Below are 13,969 nucleotides of genomic sequence, written 5' to 3' on the forward strand. Positions count from 1 at the left end.
ATGCAGACATGATTCATTGTAAAAGGTTTTAGTTTTGTTGCCAGAAAAAAGGGGAAAAACCTGTTCTTATCATTTTTTTTACTAAAACTATTTTTTATTTTACCAGTTGGTGGCCATGGCTAACGTCGGCGGGGAGATACATCTTTACTGGGACTGGGCCCCTCCTTGCCAACCTTTACTGACCAGAATGATGAAGTATGGTCAAACAACCCTCAAACTAAACAATTTTTTACTTTACCAGGTAAGCCCCACTGAGCTATGTAGCTCTTTTCATAAGCGACCTGGCCACAAAGGCGCTCAACGAAGTGGCCAATTACGTGGACATTTATAGCAGCCAAATACTCGAAACCAGAGGACCTGGAGAAAAATCCACACGACCACGGGGAGAGAGATCCCTACCCTAACAAGTGTTAGGGTGGGGATCGAACCCACGATCTCCTGCATACCGGGCGAGGGAGTTAACATCTCGCCACCGCAAGGCCCAGAAGTACTGTTTGTAGTCATGTAACAGGCTTAATGAGTGGCTGGGGTATCATGTAGTACTAGATGTCAAGTCGTGCATGCGTGGTAAAGCCTGTCGTAGTAGTAGTAGCTGCCTAATACCTTGGCATCGTGCTCTGCATCCAGGGACCCACCCACTTGTTCCTGGAGCAGAGCGTATGCCCTCTGGAGGGCCTGGTACTCCCGCATGAGCTGCTGGAAGCGCAGCTCTGACTCCCCCTGCACCAGAGACTGAGCACAGCGTACGCAACATACACACAACATACACGCAACATACACACCGCGTATCAACACAGCATACACAACGCACAACGAATGCACAACACAACGCATACACAACATGCATAACACATACACAACATACACACCACACACACTTGACATAACCAACATATATATCGTACGCAACATACACAGCGCACGCACGCATACACAGCGTATGCAACATACACACAACATACACACCGCGTATCAACACAGCATACACAACGCCAACGCACAACGAATGCACAACACAACGCATACACAACATGCATAACACATACACAACATACACACCACATACACATGACATAACCAACATATATATCGTACACAACATACCCAACGCATACACAATGCATACAAAACACACAGAACAAAGATGAAGATCTCATGTATAGCCGACAGTGTACAGACTGTCGGAACTGTCAGCAAGCACCCGATGAAGGCCGACACGGCAAAAATTGGGGCAGTGTGGCCAGAAAAACTCCTGGACCCCCTTTTTGTTTCCCTGATGTGAACACACGGCACCAGGGACCGATTTAAGGCTTAGTCAACCTAGGGGATGTCCAGGACCGGTTCAGAAAATCATCACTGATGTTAGCCGTCGCTGGGATTCAAACTGGGGCAGTTGGTGTGCCAACCACTACATTATTGCAATTCCAAAAAAATGTTTACGTCCGTCTGTCTGAGGGCACGAACATGCGTTCATGAACACGCGTTCATGAACACGCGTTGATGAACACGGCACAACCCCTAACCCAGGGGTCCGAAACCTTGCGGCTCCGGAGCTGCATGCGGCTCTTTAAGGTAACCGCATCGTGGCGTTAGTCACCACGTTGCATTGCGGCTCTTGAAATATGGAGGGTTTCTTTTTTTTACCGATTTCGAAAAAAATTGGCTCGATCTTGTTATTTTGGTTTACTGACCCCTGCCCTAAACCCATCGCAATAAAACCCACCAGAGCTTACTCACCACTAGTGCTCAGTCAGCGAGGGAACGAAAACTCTTTTCTAATATAGCATAACATCGTACTGCATACCAGTGTGAATGCAAGCGCGTGTCTGACACACGTGCACATATCTGAGTGTGTGAGGGGAGCGGTAGCGCAGTGGTTAGCGCGTTGTGCTACTACGAGTTAGATTCCCGCTCATAATCAACACCAGTGAACTGGTTCTGGGCCTCCCCTAGGTCAACTCAGCCTTAATTGAGTACCTGGTGTAATGGCCACCCGGGCGTGGTGCTAGCCACCCACCCCCTTCGCGTGCCGTGCAGGTCTTCATTAGTGCTACTCGCTTTTAGCACTTGCGCCAATAGTCTGTAATGGTTACACGGGAATTATAATTTGTCTTTGTACGTATGCGTGTTTGAATGTTTTTGGTAAGCACATTTCTTCGTGCAGTCAAATCGCCGAACTGAATTTAGAGGCCGTTCTCTTGCTGGATGGACTTTGCCGCCCAGCTTTTATTTCAGCGCAATTCCAAGAACAAAATAGCAACATTCGCCACACCTCTTGTTCTGTGATTTGCAAAAAAAAACCCACACAAAATGAAAACCCAATGTAATTTTGCTTCTATTTAGTTACTCATTGAATATCTAATTTACGTGTGAAGACATGCACAGCAGATGAGTTCATTTGCTATTTATTATTCGTCCTGAGCTGCAACGTTTACAGCTTGAGCCGTGCTTTGACTTTCGCGTGCCTCCATTAATTGTGTCCCATTGTGTAAGCGATCAGCGCACTTGGTCGCCACGTCAATCTCCTGGTGCAGAAGTTGAAACAATAGCGCGAGTTTCTGAAATCTTCCCGCCTCTGCCCCCACTCAGCGGTATAAATGGATAAAGCGACGGTCAACGGGCAAGCCGTGTCTTCCGACCTCTTCCAAGACGTCTGGACAGCGTGGAGGAGTAGACCAAACACCGCCTTGAGCGGCTCTCCATGTATGTATGTTGGACGTCTTTCGCACCGTACGTAGCCAACCGTGCTCGTCAGAGGTGCAGGAGGCGAGTGGAGGCTCTTCTGGCAGCAGTGGTGTCAGCAAGCAATTGCAGAGCTGCACCTTTGCCTTATACGCCTTCATGACAGTGATGGTCAATGTCACTTAGAGGTGAATTAAAAATACGACATGTTTGGTTTTGTTCTTTCGTTAACGAGCAGCAAGGAAGAAGTCGACATTTCCGTTGGAATGCCCTTCTGCGAGAAATAATGAGGTTTACAACGTCTCTGGGGAAAAAAAATGCATGAAAAAATTATATTTCTAAAATCTGCCTTTCCTCGGAGCAAAGAGAGAGAGGAGTATGAAAATATCGTGCCCTACGTTTGTGAATGGAAATGCTCAATTGTGGTGGCAAAAAATATATAAGCAATTGGAGACTATCGTATTTACAAATCAACTTTTATTCTCTCCTAATTGTCAAGTCTTTAAATTTTAACTTAAAACTTTCGTGACTGCAGGAATTCATATTCTTGGTTCTTTCGGTAAATTCACGTAAAAAAAAAAAATCTTAATTTCAATTTATTTTTTTATTAAAAAAAAGATATTTATTTTTACGTGACTTTACCGAAATAACCAAAAATATGTCAAGTCTTTGTGAGTCACCACATGTTTCAAAACATTCCATCAACAAATAAAAGACTCAATCATCGTCTCTCTCCCTCTCTGTCTGCTCTCGGCTCTGAAGATAATCCATTTCTTGCTGTATTATATTTAAATACATTTCCCCAGAGACGATGTAAATGTTAGAATTTGTAAAAAAAAAAAGCCACTTCGCCGAAATTTCGAGATATTTTTTCACTCACTGGCAGGAAAAGGGAAAAACTCTGGTGGTGGTGGTGTATCTAAATTCACGTCTAAGTAATAACTTAGCACGGTCTCTAAAATGTTATTTAAAGCTTTCCAATGATCTATGGAGCATCGGGCAGTCCTAATCAATTAGACGGTCTCCAATCCGAAGTGTGTAGATTATTCCTACATGTTACGTGAAGACAAATATCTCTGCTCTTCTCACCATTGACTCCGTTCTTAAACACATTCATAAAACACATTCCTGCGGAGGGAGCTGGTAGGAACGTTGGGTTGCTCGGTCAATGGCCAGGGTCAACGGCGGCGTGGTATATTCCGCAAACATGGCCGACTGTGAGAGCGGGCACAAGCCGGCGTGAGTAGGTTAAACTTTGAGTTTTATAAGAGCACCACGGGGTGACCAGCCCCTCCCCACCCAGCCCCACCCCTCCCACACCCCACCCAGCCCCTCCCCACCCTCCCCACCGCCTCCTCTCCACCCAGCCCCACCCCTCCCATTTTTGGGTGCACGACGGACGGACACAATAATCCCCTGTGGGCTGGTGGAACCAGGTGGTTCCTACCAGTATTAATCCCGGTCATGACTGCCAGAAACCAAGCCAATGCCCCCGCCGCTGTCAACCCAGCAGTATAAATGGGTAACAATCGCAGCGAGTCGATCGGCCGGTCGTGTGCGGTCTGGTAAAGTGTTGGGTAATCCCACCGCTTCGAAGACGCCTGGATAGCGTGGAAGGAGAGGCCTAGTACCCTCTGCAGGGACTGTCTATAGCTGCTTCTGGAGGCCCTTCAGCCATTCTCTCGATTGAAAACTGTTATTGTGTTTAAGTTTGTTGTCCTTCCTCCCGAGCAGCTCCGTTTAGCACGGTTGGCTACGTACGGTGTGAAAGAAATTCAACACACTACACTTTTTGGTATTTTACCAGGTAAGGGGGCCCACTGAGCTATACAGCTCCTTTTCAGAAGCGGCCTGGCCACCACTTCGACTTGAGACCCCCCCCCTCCCGAACAACCCCCCCCCACCGCGCCGCACACCCCCCCACCCCATCCCCCCGCCCCATCTTGCACCTCCACGTACCGCTCGCCCCCCCGCCCCGCCCCCGGCACCCCGCACCTCCCCTGCCAACTGTTGCTAGGCGTGGCCACACCACACCAACAGGAGGGCCCAAACACGCGAATTGCAATGCCCACTACACAATATCAAAAACACACACTCGCGATCCAAAACTTACGCTTCGTATAACGGAAATTATTGTGATTATTATCAGACATGATTGCACAGTATGAAGTAATTTATTTTAAAAAACAGGATTAGTGAGAACCAGTGAAGGTAAATAATTAATCATTTGTAAAATAAACCTTAGCAACCCATTGAAATCATTAACAGGCCATAATTGTATTTTAGTATGCATTATAGACGTAGCCAATGTTACATCTTAAATCGTGGGCTGGGTCAAGGCCATGTAATAGCCGAGAATCAAAATCAGACTCAACAGTTTGCAGACGCAACACACAACTCATCAGATATTATTTAACTATCAAATACGTGAAGATTGGCTGAACTTTCAAATCGCCCGATGATGCTGGATGTAATTACCAGCGAAACGTCGTACTCAGATTGTAAATGCTGTGGATTCACACCTGGGGGCTGAAGTAGTAACTATTTGTCGCTTTTTGTTAACGTGACAAATCCCTTCCTTGATTGGCTGTGTCGGGTGGCGGAGGGTTTCGACACATTTATACTTACGCGATATAACTCAAAAGCCTTCAATTTTGATTTAAAGCTTTCGTGACTGCAGGGATTCATATTCTTGGTTCTTTCGGTAAAGTCACGTAGAAGGGAAATGATAAAATACTAAAAATATAAAACAATAAAAAGAACCAAGAATATCAAAAGCCTGTATCATGAATTGGCTAAACTCTATGCATGAGTGCTGTGTGAATGTAAAATTATAATCCAAATCTATTAAAGTTACTAAAGACTGAAAACAATATAATGTGAAACTGGGACTGCATAAAACCAATTTAGAACAGCGTTTGCACGCTAAGTTAGTACCTCAGCCTCGTTTTATTAACCGAGTTGCCAGCCTTAGTTGAAATGTGCAGCATATTTATTAAGGTAAAATCTGTAAATGCATTGCTTATTATTATTTTCAGTGAAAAATGAATGCCATCGGAAAATCTACCTTTCCGATGGCGGGTTAATGCTTGCATGAGATTAATGAGTCACCACCACTGAGATCCTCAGGTCAAATCAATCAGCTTGTTGGGATTAGAGAGAATTTATCGTGCAGTGAGTTCAGAGTATTATCCTGCTAACCAATGACTGATCACACAAACATTCATCACGTGAAATTAGATTTTGTGCTTAATTCAGCTTAACCCAACTCTTGACAGCTGCAATAGCTGGAGAGAGTTTTGGAACAGTGCTCAACTGACGGTCAGAATGTTGTTAGAATTCCCGCTGGCGGACAATCATCCACATGGGGTCATAAAAAACAGGGCGAGATGTTAACTCCCTCGACTGGTATACATGAGATCGTCAGTTCAATCACGACGCTGACGCCTGCATATTTGGAGTTTGCATGTTCTCCCCATGGTCGCGTGGATTTTTCTCCGGTTTTCCCCTCCACATTCAGAATCGACGTGCGTTTAGAGAATTATAGGCTGCTACAAATGTCCATGCGACAAGCCACTTCATTGTGCTATCGTTTGTGGCCAGGTCGCTTTTGAAAACAAAAACTATACAGCTCAGTATGCCTTACCTGGTAAAATGTATATAATTTTAAAGATGATAGTGTTGTCTTCTTGGTTCTTTCGGTAAAGTCACGTAGAAGGGAAATAATGAAATAATAAAAATAAAACATCATAAAATACAATTCTCACGACGTTTCGGCCACAACGCAAGCAGCCGTCCTCAGGTGAAGAACAGGGCTGTCGGAAAGACAGTGTCTGAATGAGCACCACCATCTTGGCAGCGTATATTTAAGCTGGGTTAGAGGAAGAGAGAGCCTTGACAAAGGAATTTGCATATCAGAAGAATTTAGCATATTTATGGCAAATGCAAATATGGGATTAGTCACTACTTGTGGAATGTGTGGGGGGGGGTCTCAAAGTCATATTATGCTCGTGTATTATGTAGGATTAGCAGTAATAAAGGGAGGAAGTAGAATTAGCTTGGTGGTGCTCATTCAGACGCTGTCTTTCCGACAGACCTGTTCTTCACCTGAGGACGGCTGCTTGCGTTGTGGCCGAAACGTCGTTAGAATTGTATTTTATTATGTATTATTTTATTATTTCCCTTCTACGTGACTTTACCGAAAGAACCAAGAAGATGAACCCCTGCAGTCACGAAAGCTTTAAATCGAAAAATGACAGTGTTGTGTCTGTTGGCACACGTACGTCTTCGATGTCGTCGTCGGGAGTGCCGGGCGTGCGGTCGGTGGCGTAGGAGAGGGAGGAGGCATCCGAGTCGATGGAGACCTCCTCATCATACCCAAAATATGTCTCCACAACCGGCCTCTAAACTCGCGGCAGGGCAGGGAGTCCAACGGGAGACAACAAGGTGCAGTGGCACGGCACATTAGCGCTCAATCAACGACAGACTCGCCTTGGGTTATGCAGAGGCCGAATGCAGAATTCACCAACAGCTGTGTGTGACCGAAGGATTGAACTCACCCGGGTGTCTTATTTACAACTCATCACTAATGGGGAGGGAAATTAGCGAAACAACCTAAAAATATCAATGGAGGAACGTCTGTGCACAGACTCACACAAATGAAGAAATGCAAACCACACGAACGGAGAAATATAAGCGAATCCCTGCTTGTATAATACCTCATTTCGTCATTACCCTATGTTTCTATTATGAACCGTCTTCAAATTGCTTTTCTTTGTAGTTTCGTACTCAGGTTTAAGATTTAACCAACTAAGTTTTTTCAACATTACACAAGATATACTTGAACCATAGCACGAAAAAAACCGAAACCTACTGCTTGGATTTGTGTTGCTGCCATCATATGAACACATGTGGCAATGTCATCGCATACCTTGTGTGTGTGTGGTGATGCTTGCAGATCGGGTTTTGATTGAGTCGAACAAGTGTAGCGGTTCGCGCAATACGCTACGAACCCGGCGACACGGGCTCGATTCCCGCTCACGGCAAACACCGGCGACGATTATCTGACCCGTCCTGGGCCTCCTCTAGGTCGGCTCAGCCGCAAATGAGTACCTAGTGCGGTGTGTAAACGTCGCCACTTGGGAGACGGCCATCCACCCCCTCCTATGGCATGCCAGCCTTCATAGGTGCTCGCTAACAGCACTTGCCACAACAGTTTGTTAAAGCCTATACGGGGGATCTTTGTCTTTGTTTAGTGGTGATGCTCGTAGATCGGGCTCTGATTGAATCGACCAAGGAGCAGTCACGGATGCCTGTTGGTGCACTTGACAACACAAAATGGGTCCATTTGCAATCACTCACGCAGGGCAAAATTGCTCATATCCGCCATTTAAACTTAACAATGTTATACATTCCAAGGGCGGTCCAATGTCCCTGAGAGAATGCGTTTATATAGTGCATATATGATATATACTAGGTAGATAATATTGTATAGCACAGGCTATAAGATCTTCCTGATGAGTAATACTGCCTTATATATATAAACAAAACATCAGTGGGATGGCAAAGGCCGTTTTCAGAGGAGAGATAAAGCAACCAGCCCACTGGGACTGACTTATGGTTCTAGAAGACAATTTACAATCCCGCAGCATTAAAACCACTCTTTGATTATTCTTGATTCTTTCGGTAAAGTCACGTAGAAGGGAAATAATAAAATAATATTAATATAAAACAATAAAAATTCTCACGACGTTTCGACTGCAACACAAGCAATCGTCATCAGGTGTGAAATCCACAGCAAGAAAATGTATATTATTTTATCATTTCCCTTCTACGTGACTTTACCGAAAGAACCAAGAATATGAATCCCTGCAGTCACGAAAGCTTTAAATCTAAATTCACTCTTTGATTCTTTCGGTAAAGTCACGTAGGTATAAATAACATAACACAAAGCACGACGTTTCGATCGCAACACAAGCAATCCTCATCAGGTGGAACAATCAGAGCAAGAAAAGATGGACTACACATTTTTTCTTGCTGTGGTTTTCCCACCTGATGAGGATTGCTTGTGTTGCGATCGAAACGTCGTGATTTGTTTTATTTTATTTCTACCTACGTGAATTTACCGAAAGAACCGAAAGAACCAAAATAGTATGGATTCCTGCTGTCACGAAAGCTTCAAATCAAGATTAAAACCACTGTAGCATTATCCAACTACAAACTATTCAAAGTGTTTTTTTGAGCTCTCCCTGACTCGGTCCAAAATGGTGTTCATGATGAACGTGGCGCCACGTCTTCTCTCTCAGTGCCAGCACGTCACTGCTAGCACACGGTTTTATTTTAATGCGTTGTACCGGTGCAGTTCGATACGTTCCATCAAAATAACGAGACATGTATGTACGCTTGTTGAACTTCTTTCGCACCATACATAGCCAACCGTGCTAATCGGAGGTGCGACATCCCAATGTTGGACTCTTCTAAAACAGAGCTAAATGTCTCAGTGAGGCTTTCCTGGATAAATGAATTCGAAAAATAAATAAAAGTGAATTCTAATTTTCCAGGCTAAACATTTTTTCCCGAATTCAATTTCACCGGAAAGTTGTGGCCTGTAACACCAATGCCACTGAGTAGTTTTCATTGGCGTCATTGGAGGGGAGAAAAAACCCATCTGAAAAATGCCGTGGAAACCATAATTTAGTCCTGGCACTGGTTTAACACTGGATTTGCCTAAGTGAGACTGTGGCAGAGTGATAGCGAACATCTTAACACCTGTTTTATTGCCAGAAAGGGTAACATCTATTCTTATGTTTCATTATTTTTGATACTGGCAAAAAGGTCCCGTAGATATGCATACTGCTGCCAACACAGTATCACCGTTCTTATAATTACAACCCAGATCCCAAGTACATGCATGTCCCGTACTTCTCATTTAAATAACCTATCGGTACTTTTGAGGGACACTGCTTGACAGCGCAAACCGAGTGCGTAGTTTGCTTTGTCTGTGTTGACGGCCGTTCTAAAGTTCAAATACAAACGTGTGGTCCTTGGTGGATGTGCCCACACGATATGAAGCAAAAGAACAAAGCATTATCTTCACTAGACTGCTATATTTTAATATCGCTTGATAAGCTAAATAGTTGATCATGAACTATCCACAAATGGCTCATTCACCGAGATGTGATATTGGAACTAAATGAAAGTATTTTTTTGTTAGTCTGGATTTAAATATCATCATCAATAATATACAATTACATAATAAATTTCTGCATGATACAGAAATTCGCATATCCGATTCGCTGAGGACTGAGGCCCATATAGTCGGATATGTACAAATATAACCCGTAAAAACAAAGTTTTTCACTATAAATCCTTTATATGCATGGCATCGGTTTTATTTTATTATTCATTTCTGTTTTTCTTGAGTAAGAGTTTCATTTTTATCACATTGGTATTTTAAATTAAATATTACATTTTTTCCCCCTAAAAAGTGGAAAATTTAGGAAAAAATTTTCACGAAAATACATTGTCACGCACAACGAGTCTGTGTGCAAAATGTCAGCTCGATTGGATCACGGGAAGTGGGTTAAAAAACGACCGAACGATTTGCACGGTCGTAAGCGTGCAAGCAAGCAAGTGAACTTAATATAAAGGATTTAAAAAAGTCAGCGATGTGAACGTACAGAGAAGATGACCGCTGCACAATGCACAGATGCTTCGCTGGGTGTGGGCTACTAATTGGTCTGAGGCTGATGCGTGATGGCCGAATATCCAGCATTGTGCTGGATACGCCGTTCATTTGAATTTTGAAAGGGCGAAGCAAATTTGCCACTCCTAAAATGTTGCATGCGTGTACAATTCCTCGCACAAATATATTCATAACGTGCTGCCACTGTGGTAAAGATAAATGAATTTGGAAAACAATCTTGCACGATAAAAATTACACAGATTAACATATTTTTTTAACAAGAAAATCATATTAAACCTTAAATTTGTATATACACACACACAATATACATGCAGAATACACACACAATTACACAGATACACTGACACAAACACGTGTTATTGTTGTTCAATAACATTTCCTAACATGTCAAAATAGTAAAATATGTCCTTTGAAAAAAAAATTACAATTCTAGCCTCATATATAAATAATGTATTCGCCTTCTATCTGAATATATAATGTATATATAACACGTACATTATACATGTCACATATTCGCCTGCAGATGCGACTGCCTTGACCGTCCACCAGTGACACTGACGCAGCACAAAGCAGTCGTGTATATGCCGCATACGCGGGGGTTAATTCGTTATTTTTGTCGTTGCAATTATACAAACGCGATTATTCACACCAACAGCACTGAGCAGACTCTCAAGGAAACCCTTCGGCGAGGTCATTCGCAAAGCAAACGCCGCAGCAGCAAACTTCATTCATCCGCGTATGCTCGACGAGTTAGGAGCCTCGCATGTCTATACGACAACAAACGTTCGGTCCCGAAGTTATTGCAAATTCGCACGAAATTAACGCGACAATGACGACCGCTGCAACGAGAGCGCGTGTCTCTGCGACAAAGCAACAGATCGTCCACTCAAAGCAACGAAAACAGCAGTGATGAATATATATGCGCGCGCATTAGAGGCGACAGGTGGTCTTTTACCGTCATGCTTGTATGTCATTTCCTGGCAGCCGGAAAAGTAGAGGCAAACGAGCGTGCACAGGGTGAGAAAGAAGGCAAAGTAAAGCGAAAGGGCAAAAATCTCCATTGTGCCCGCGACCGCCGAGCGAAGGCTCTCAAATCAAGATCCAAACTTCTCCTCTCTCTCCTCTGTCTCCGATCTGGAAGCGGCTTGAGGCTCAGGTGAGGAACGTGACTGCGCTACGATCGCAAAAAGGCAAAAGGAATTTTTTTTTTTTACGCAAAGTGAGAGATGTTCCCACCCAGCTCGCGGGGAACGACACCAATGAGAGAGTGGTGAAGCGTGATGACACAGCGACGTCTCGTCGGGAAGGTGGGGTTGTTGGGTTTGGGATGATGGTAGGGGGGAGGGAAGCAATGTGGGGGGGGAGGTTTGCTGTTGAGTCGTGGGAGACGAGCGGATTATTGAGGGGAGGGGGGGTGCGCTCCGCGGCGTGCGAGCCGTGCCGTGGTTACACAACGAGCACCGTCGCACGCGGGGGCTGCCCACGTGCCCCTCGCGTGCATCACTGGGTTGTATGTTCAACTTCTTTCGCACCATATGTAGCCAACCGTGCTAATAATGATTGTATGTTCAACTTCTTTCGCACCATACGTATCCAACCGTGCTAATTATGATTGTATGTTCAACTTCGTTCCCACCATACGTATACGAGCGTGCTAATGATAATTGTATGTTGAACTTCGTTCTCACCATACGTATCCAACCGTGCCAATGATGATTGTATGTCTGTATGTATGTCGAACTTCTTTTGCACCGTAGGTAGCCAACAGTGCTAAGGATGATTGTATGTTTGTATGTATATATATTGAACTCTACACGCCGTGCTAGACCGGGACCAATATCATCGTGAAGTCGCACACGCCGTTAGGCAGCACTAAAGAAGAAGAAGATATTGAACTTCTTTTGTACCGTACGTCGCCAACCGTGCTAATCGGAGGTGCGGGGGAAGGACAACAAACTAAACACAAAAAACAAGTTCTAAGGAGATGCGTTTTCAATCTTGATGATAAGAAAAATTGCATAGCTCCCGTGGAATCGGAATAAACAGCATTCCAGACGGCCGCAGAAGCGCATCTGAAAGCATGTGATGCGGTGAACGTCTTTTTCCGATAGCGAACCAAAAGCCATTTAAAGCATCTGTGCCATAGGAGACATCAAAATGTGCATGCTGACAGCCACATTTTACAGCACGAAGACAAATATCGCTTACTAACTCTTGTTTTGGTCAAAACTGGACGGGCGTTTCCCCATCGTGAAGTTAAACCCAGAAAATGTGATACTGCTTTGGAAGTGGTGCACAAGCACAAATAGCAAAACACTCAACACGTTTGTGAATGTAATAATAAATCGGTGATGTTCTGGGCAATGATCCTTCTTCCTCCCTCTGCTATGAAGAAGGGCCATTGCCCGAAACGTCGCCTATTTTATATGTTTTTCCTCCTTAGGGCGATGTTATTGATGAATTTGTTGAGTTTTCGTTATGTTCATTTTGATTTTCATGTCATGCACATTATTATCATATTAAACAAATATGCAATTAAATCAACATCTGAACTGAGCTCAAACAAAACGAGCTCGACTTGATGACAGTAATGAAACATTATATTATATTATATCGTATTAATGAATCACACTTCATCCAGAACAAATCGGACAAGATGCACAAATATATCTCCTGCGATTTTCCATCAGGGGTGGGGGCACTTGACTCATGAGCGCTGTGGTAACAAGGACATCATTCCCCCAAAGCATCTAAATCCATGGCGACCAATTGCCGTGAGACCACCAGCAATAGCTAACACGGCAGAGGCGCACTTGGGATTGGATTTCAAAGGGTCCGCGAATTCGGTCAGTGATTGTTCTCAGCAGCGCGAACTGAAGTGCAGCACAAAAGTCCACGCCGTTTGGAGAACGGGCAAGACGGACATCGAGTGTGTGATCATCATTTACTTGAGGAGGCCAGTCCAAGTTAGAGGATTTTTGGTTTTTATCCTGGTAGGATTGAAATAAAAACCATCAACACAACACACGCATAGGCATAACGAGGCAGTATCTTCTTGGTTCTTTCGGTAAAGTCACGTAGAAGGGAAGTAATAAAATAATGAAAATTAAACATAATAAAATAATTCTCACGACGTTTCGGCTACAACGCAAGCAGCCGTCTTCAGGTGAAGAATGAGACACTGCCAAGCTTGGAGCTTATATATTTAAGGCGCTCTTCTTCCACATCCAACCCAGCTTATATATAACCTCCAAGCTTGGCAGTGTCTCATTCTTCACCTGAAGACGGCTGCTTGCGTTGTAGCCGAAACGTCGTGAGAATTATTTTATTATGTTTTATTTTTATTATTTTATTACTTCCCTTCTACGTGACTTTACCGAAAGAATCAAGAAGATGAATCCCTGCAGTCACGAAAGCTTTAAATCGAAATTTAACGAGGGACTATTAAACCCTCACCGATACTGTGCCAATTCCTCTCCTCGTGGAAGTCCCATGGTGTGAACATAGACTGCTCAATGAGCCCCAAGCACAATTGAGATCTTAATTTTTAGAACTTTCGTGACTGCAGGAATTATTATTTGG

At 43.9% G+C, this 13,969-nt stretch overlaps 1 protein-coding gene across 1 annotated transcript in view; it reads right to left on the bottom strand.

Annotated features, from left to right (window-relative positions):
* LOC144717491 (janus kinase and microtubule-interacting protein 3-like) overlaps positions 1-13,969 on the bottom strand; it is a 231,433-nt gene that overhangs the window by 81,274 nt on the left and 136,190 nt on the right. Inside the window, exons 9-10 of the mRNA XM_078592860.1 lie at positions 6,966-7,085; positions 604-732 (exon numbers count right to left, since the gene is read on the bottom strand). Of these exons, the coding sequence (XP_078448986.1) occupies positions 604-732; positions 6,966-7,085 (249 nt within the window). The remainder of the gene's footprint in view (positions 1-603; positions 733-6,965; positions 7,086-13,969) is intronic.

Source organism: Lampetra planeri, chromosome 4, assembly GCF_965212315.1.
Source record: "Lampetra planeri chromosome 4, kcLamPlan1.2.h2, whole genome shotgun sequence".
NCBI classification, from domain to species: domain Eukaryota; kingdom Metazoa; phylum Chordata; class Hyperoartia; order Petromyzontiformes; family Petromyzontidae; genus Lampetra; species Lampetra planeri.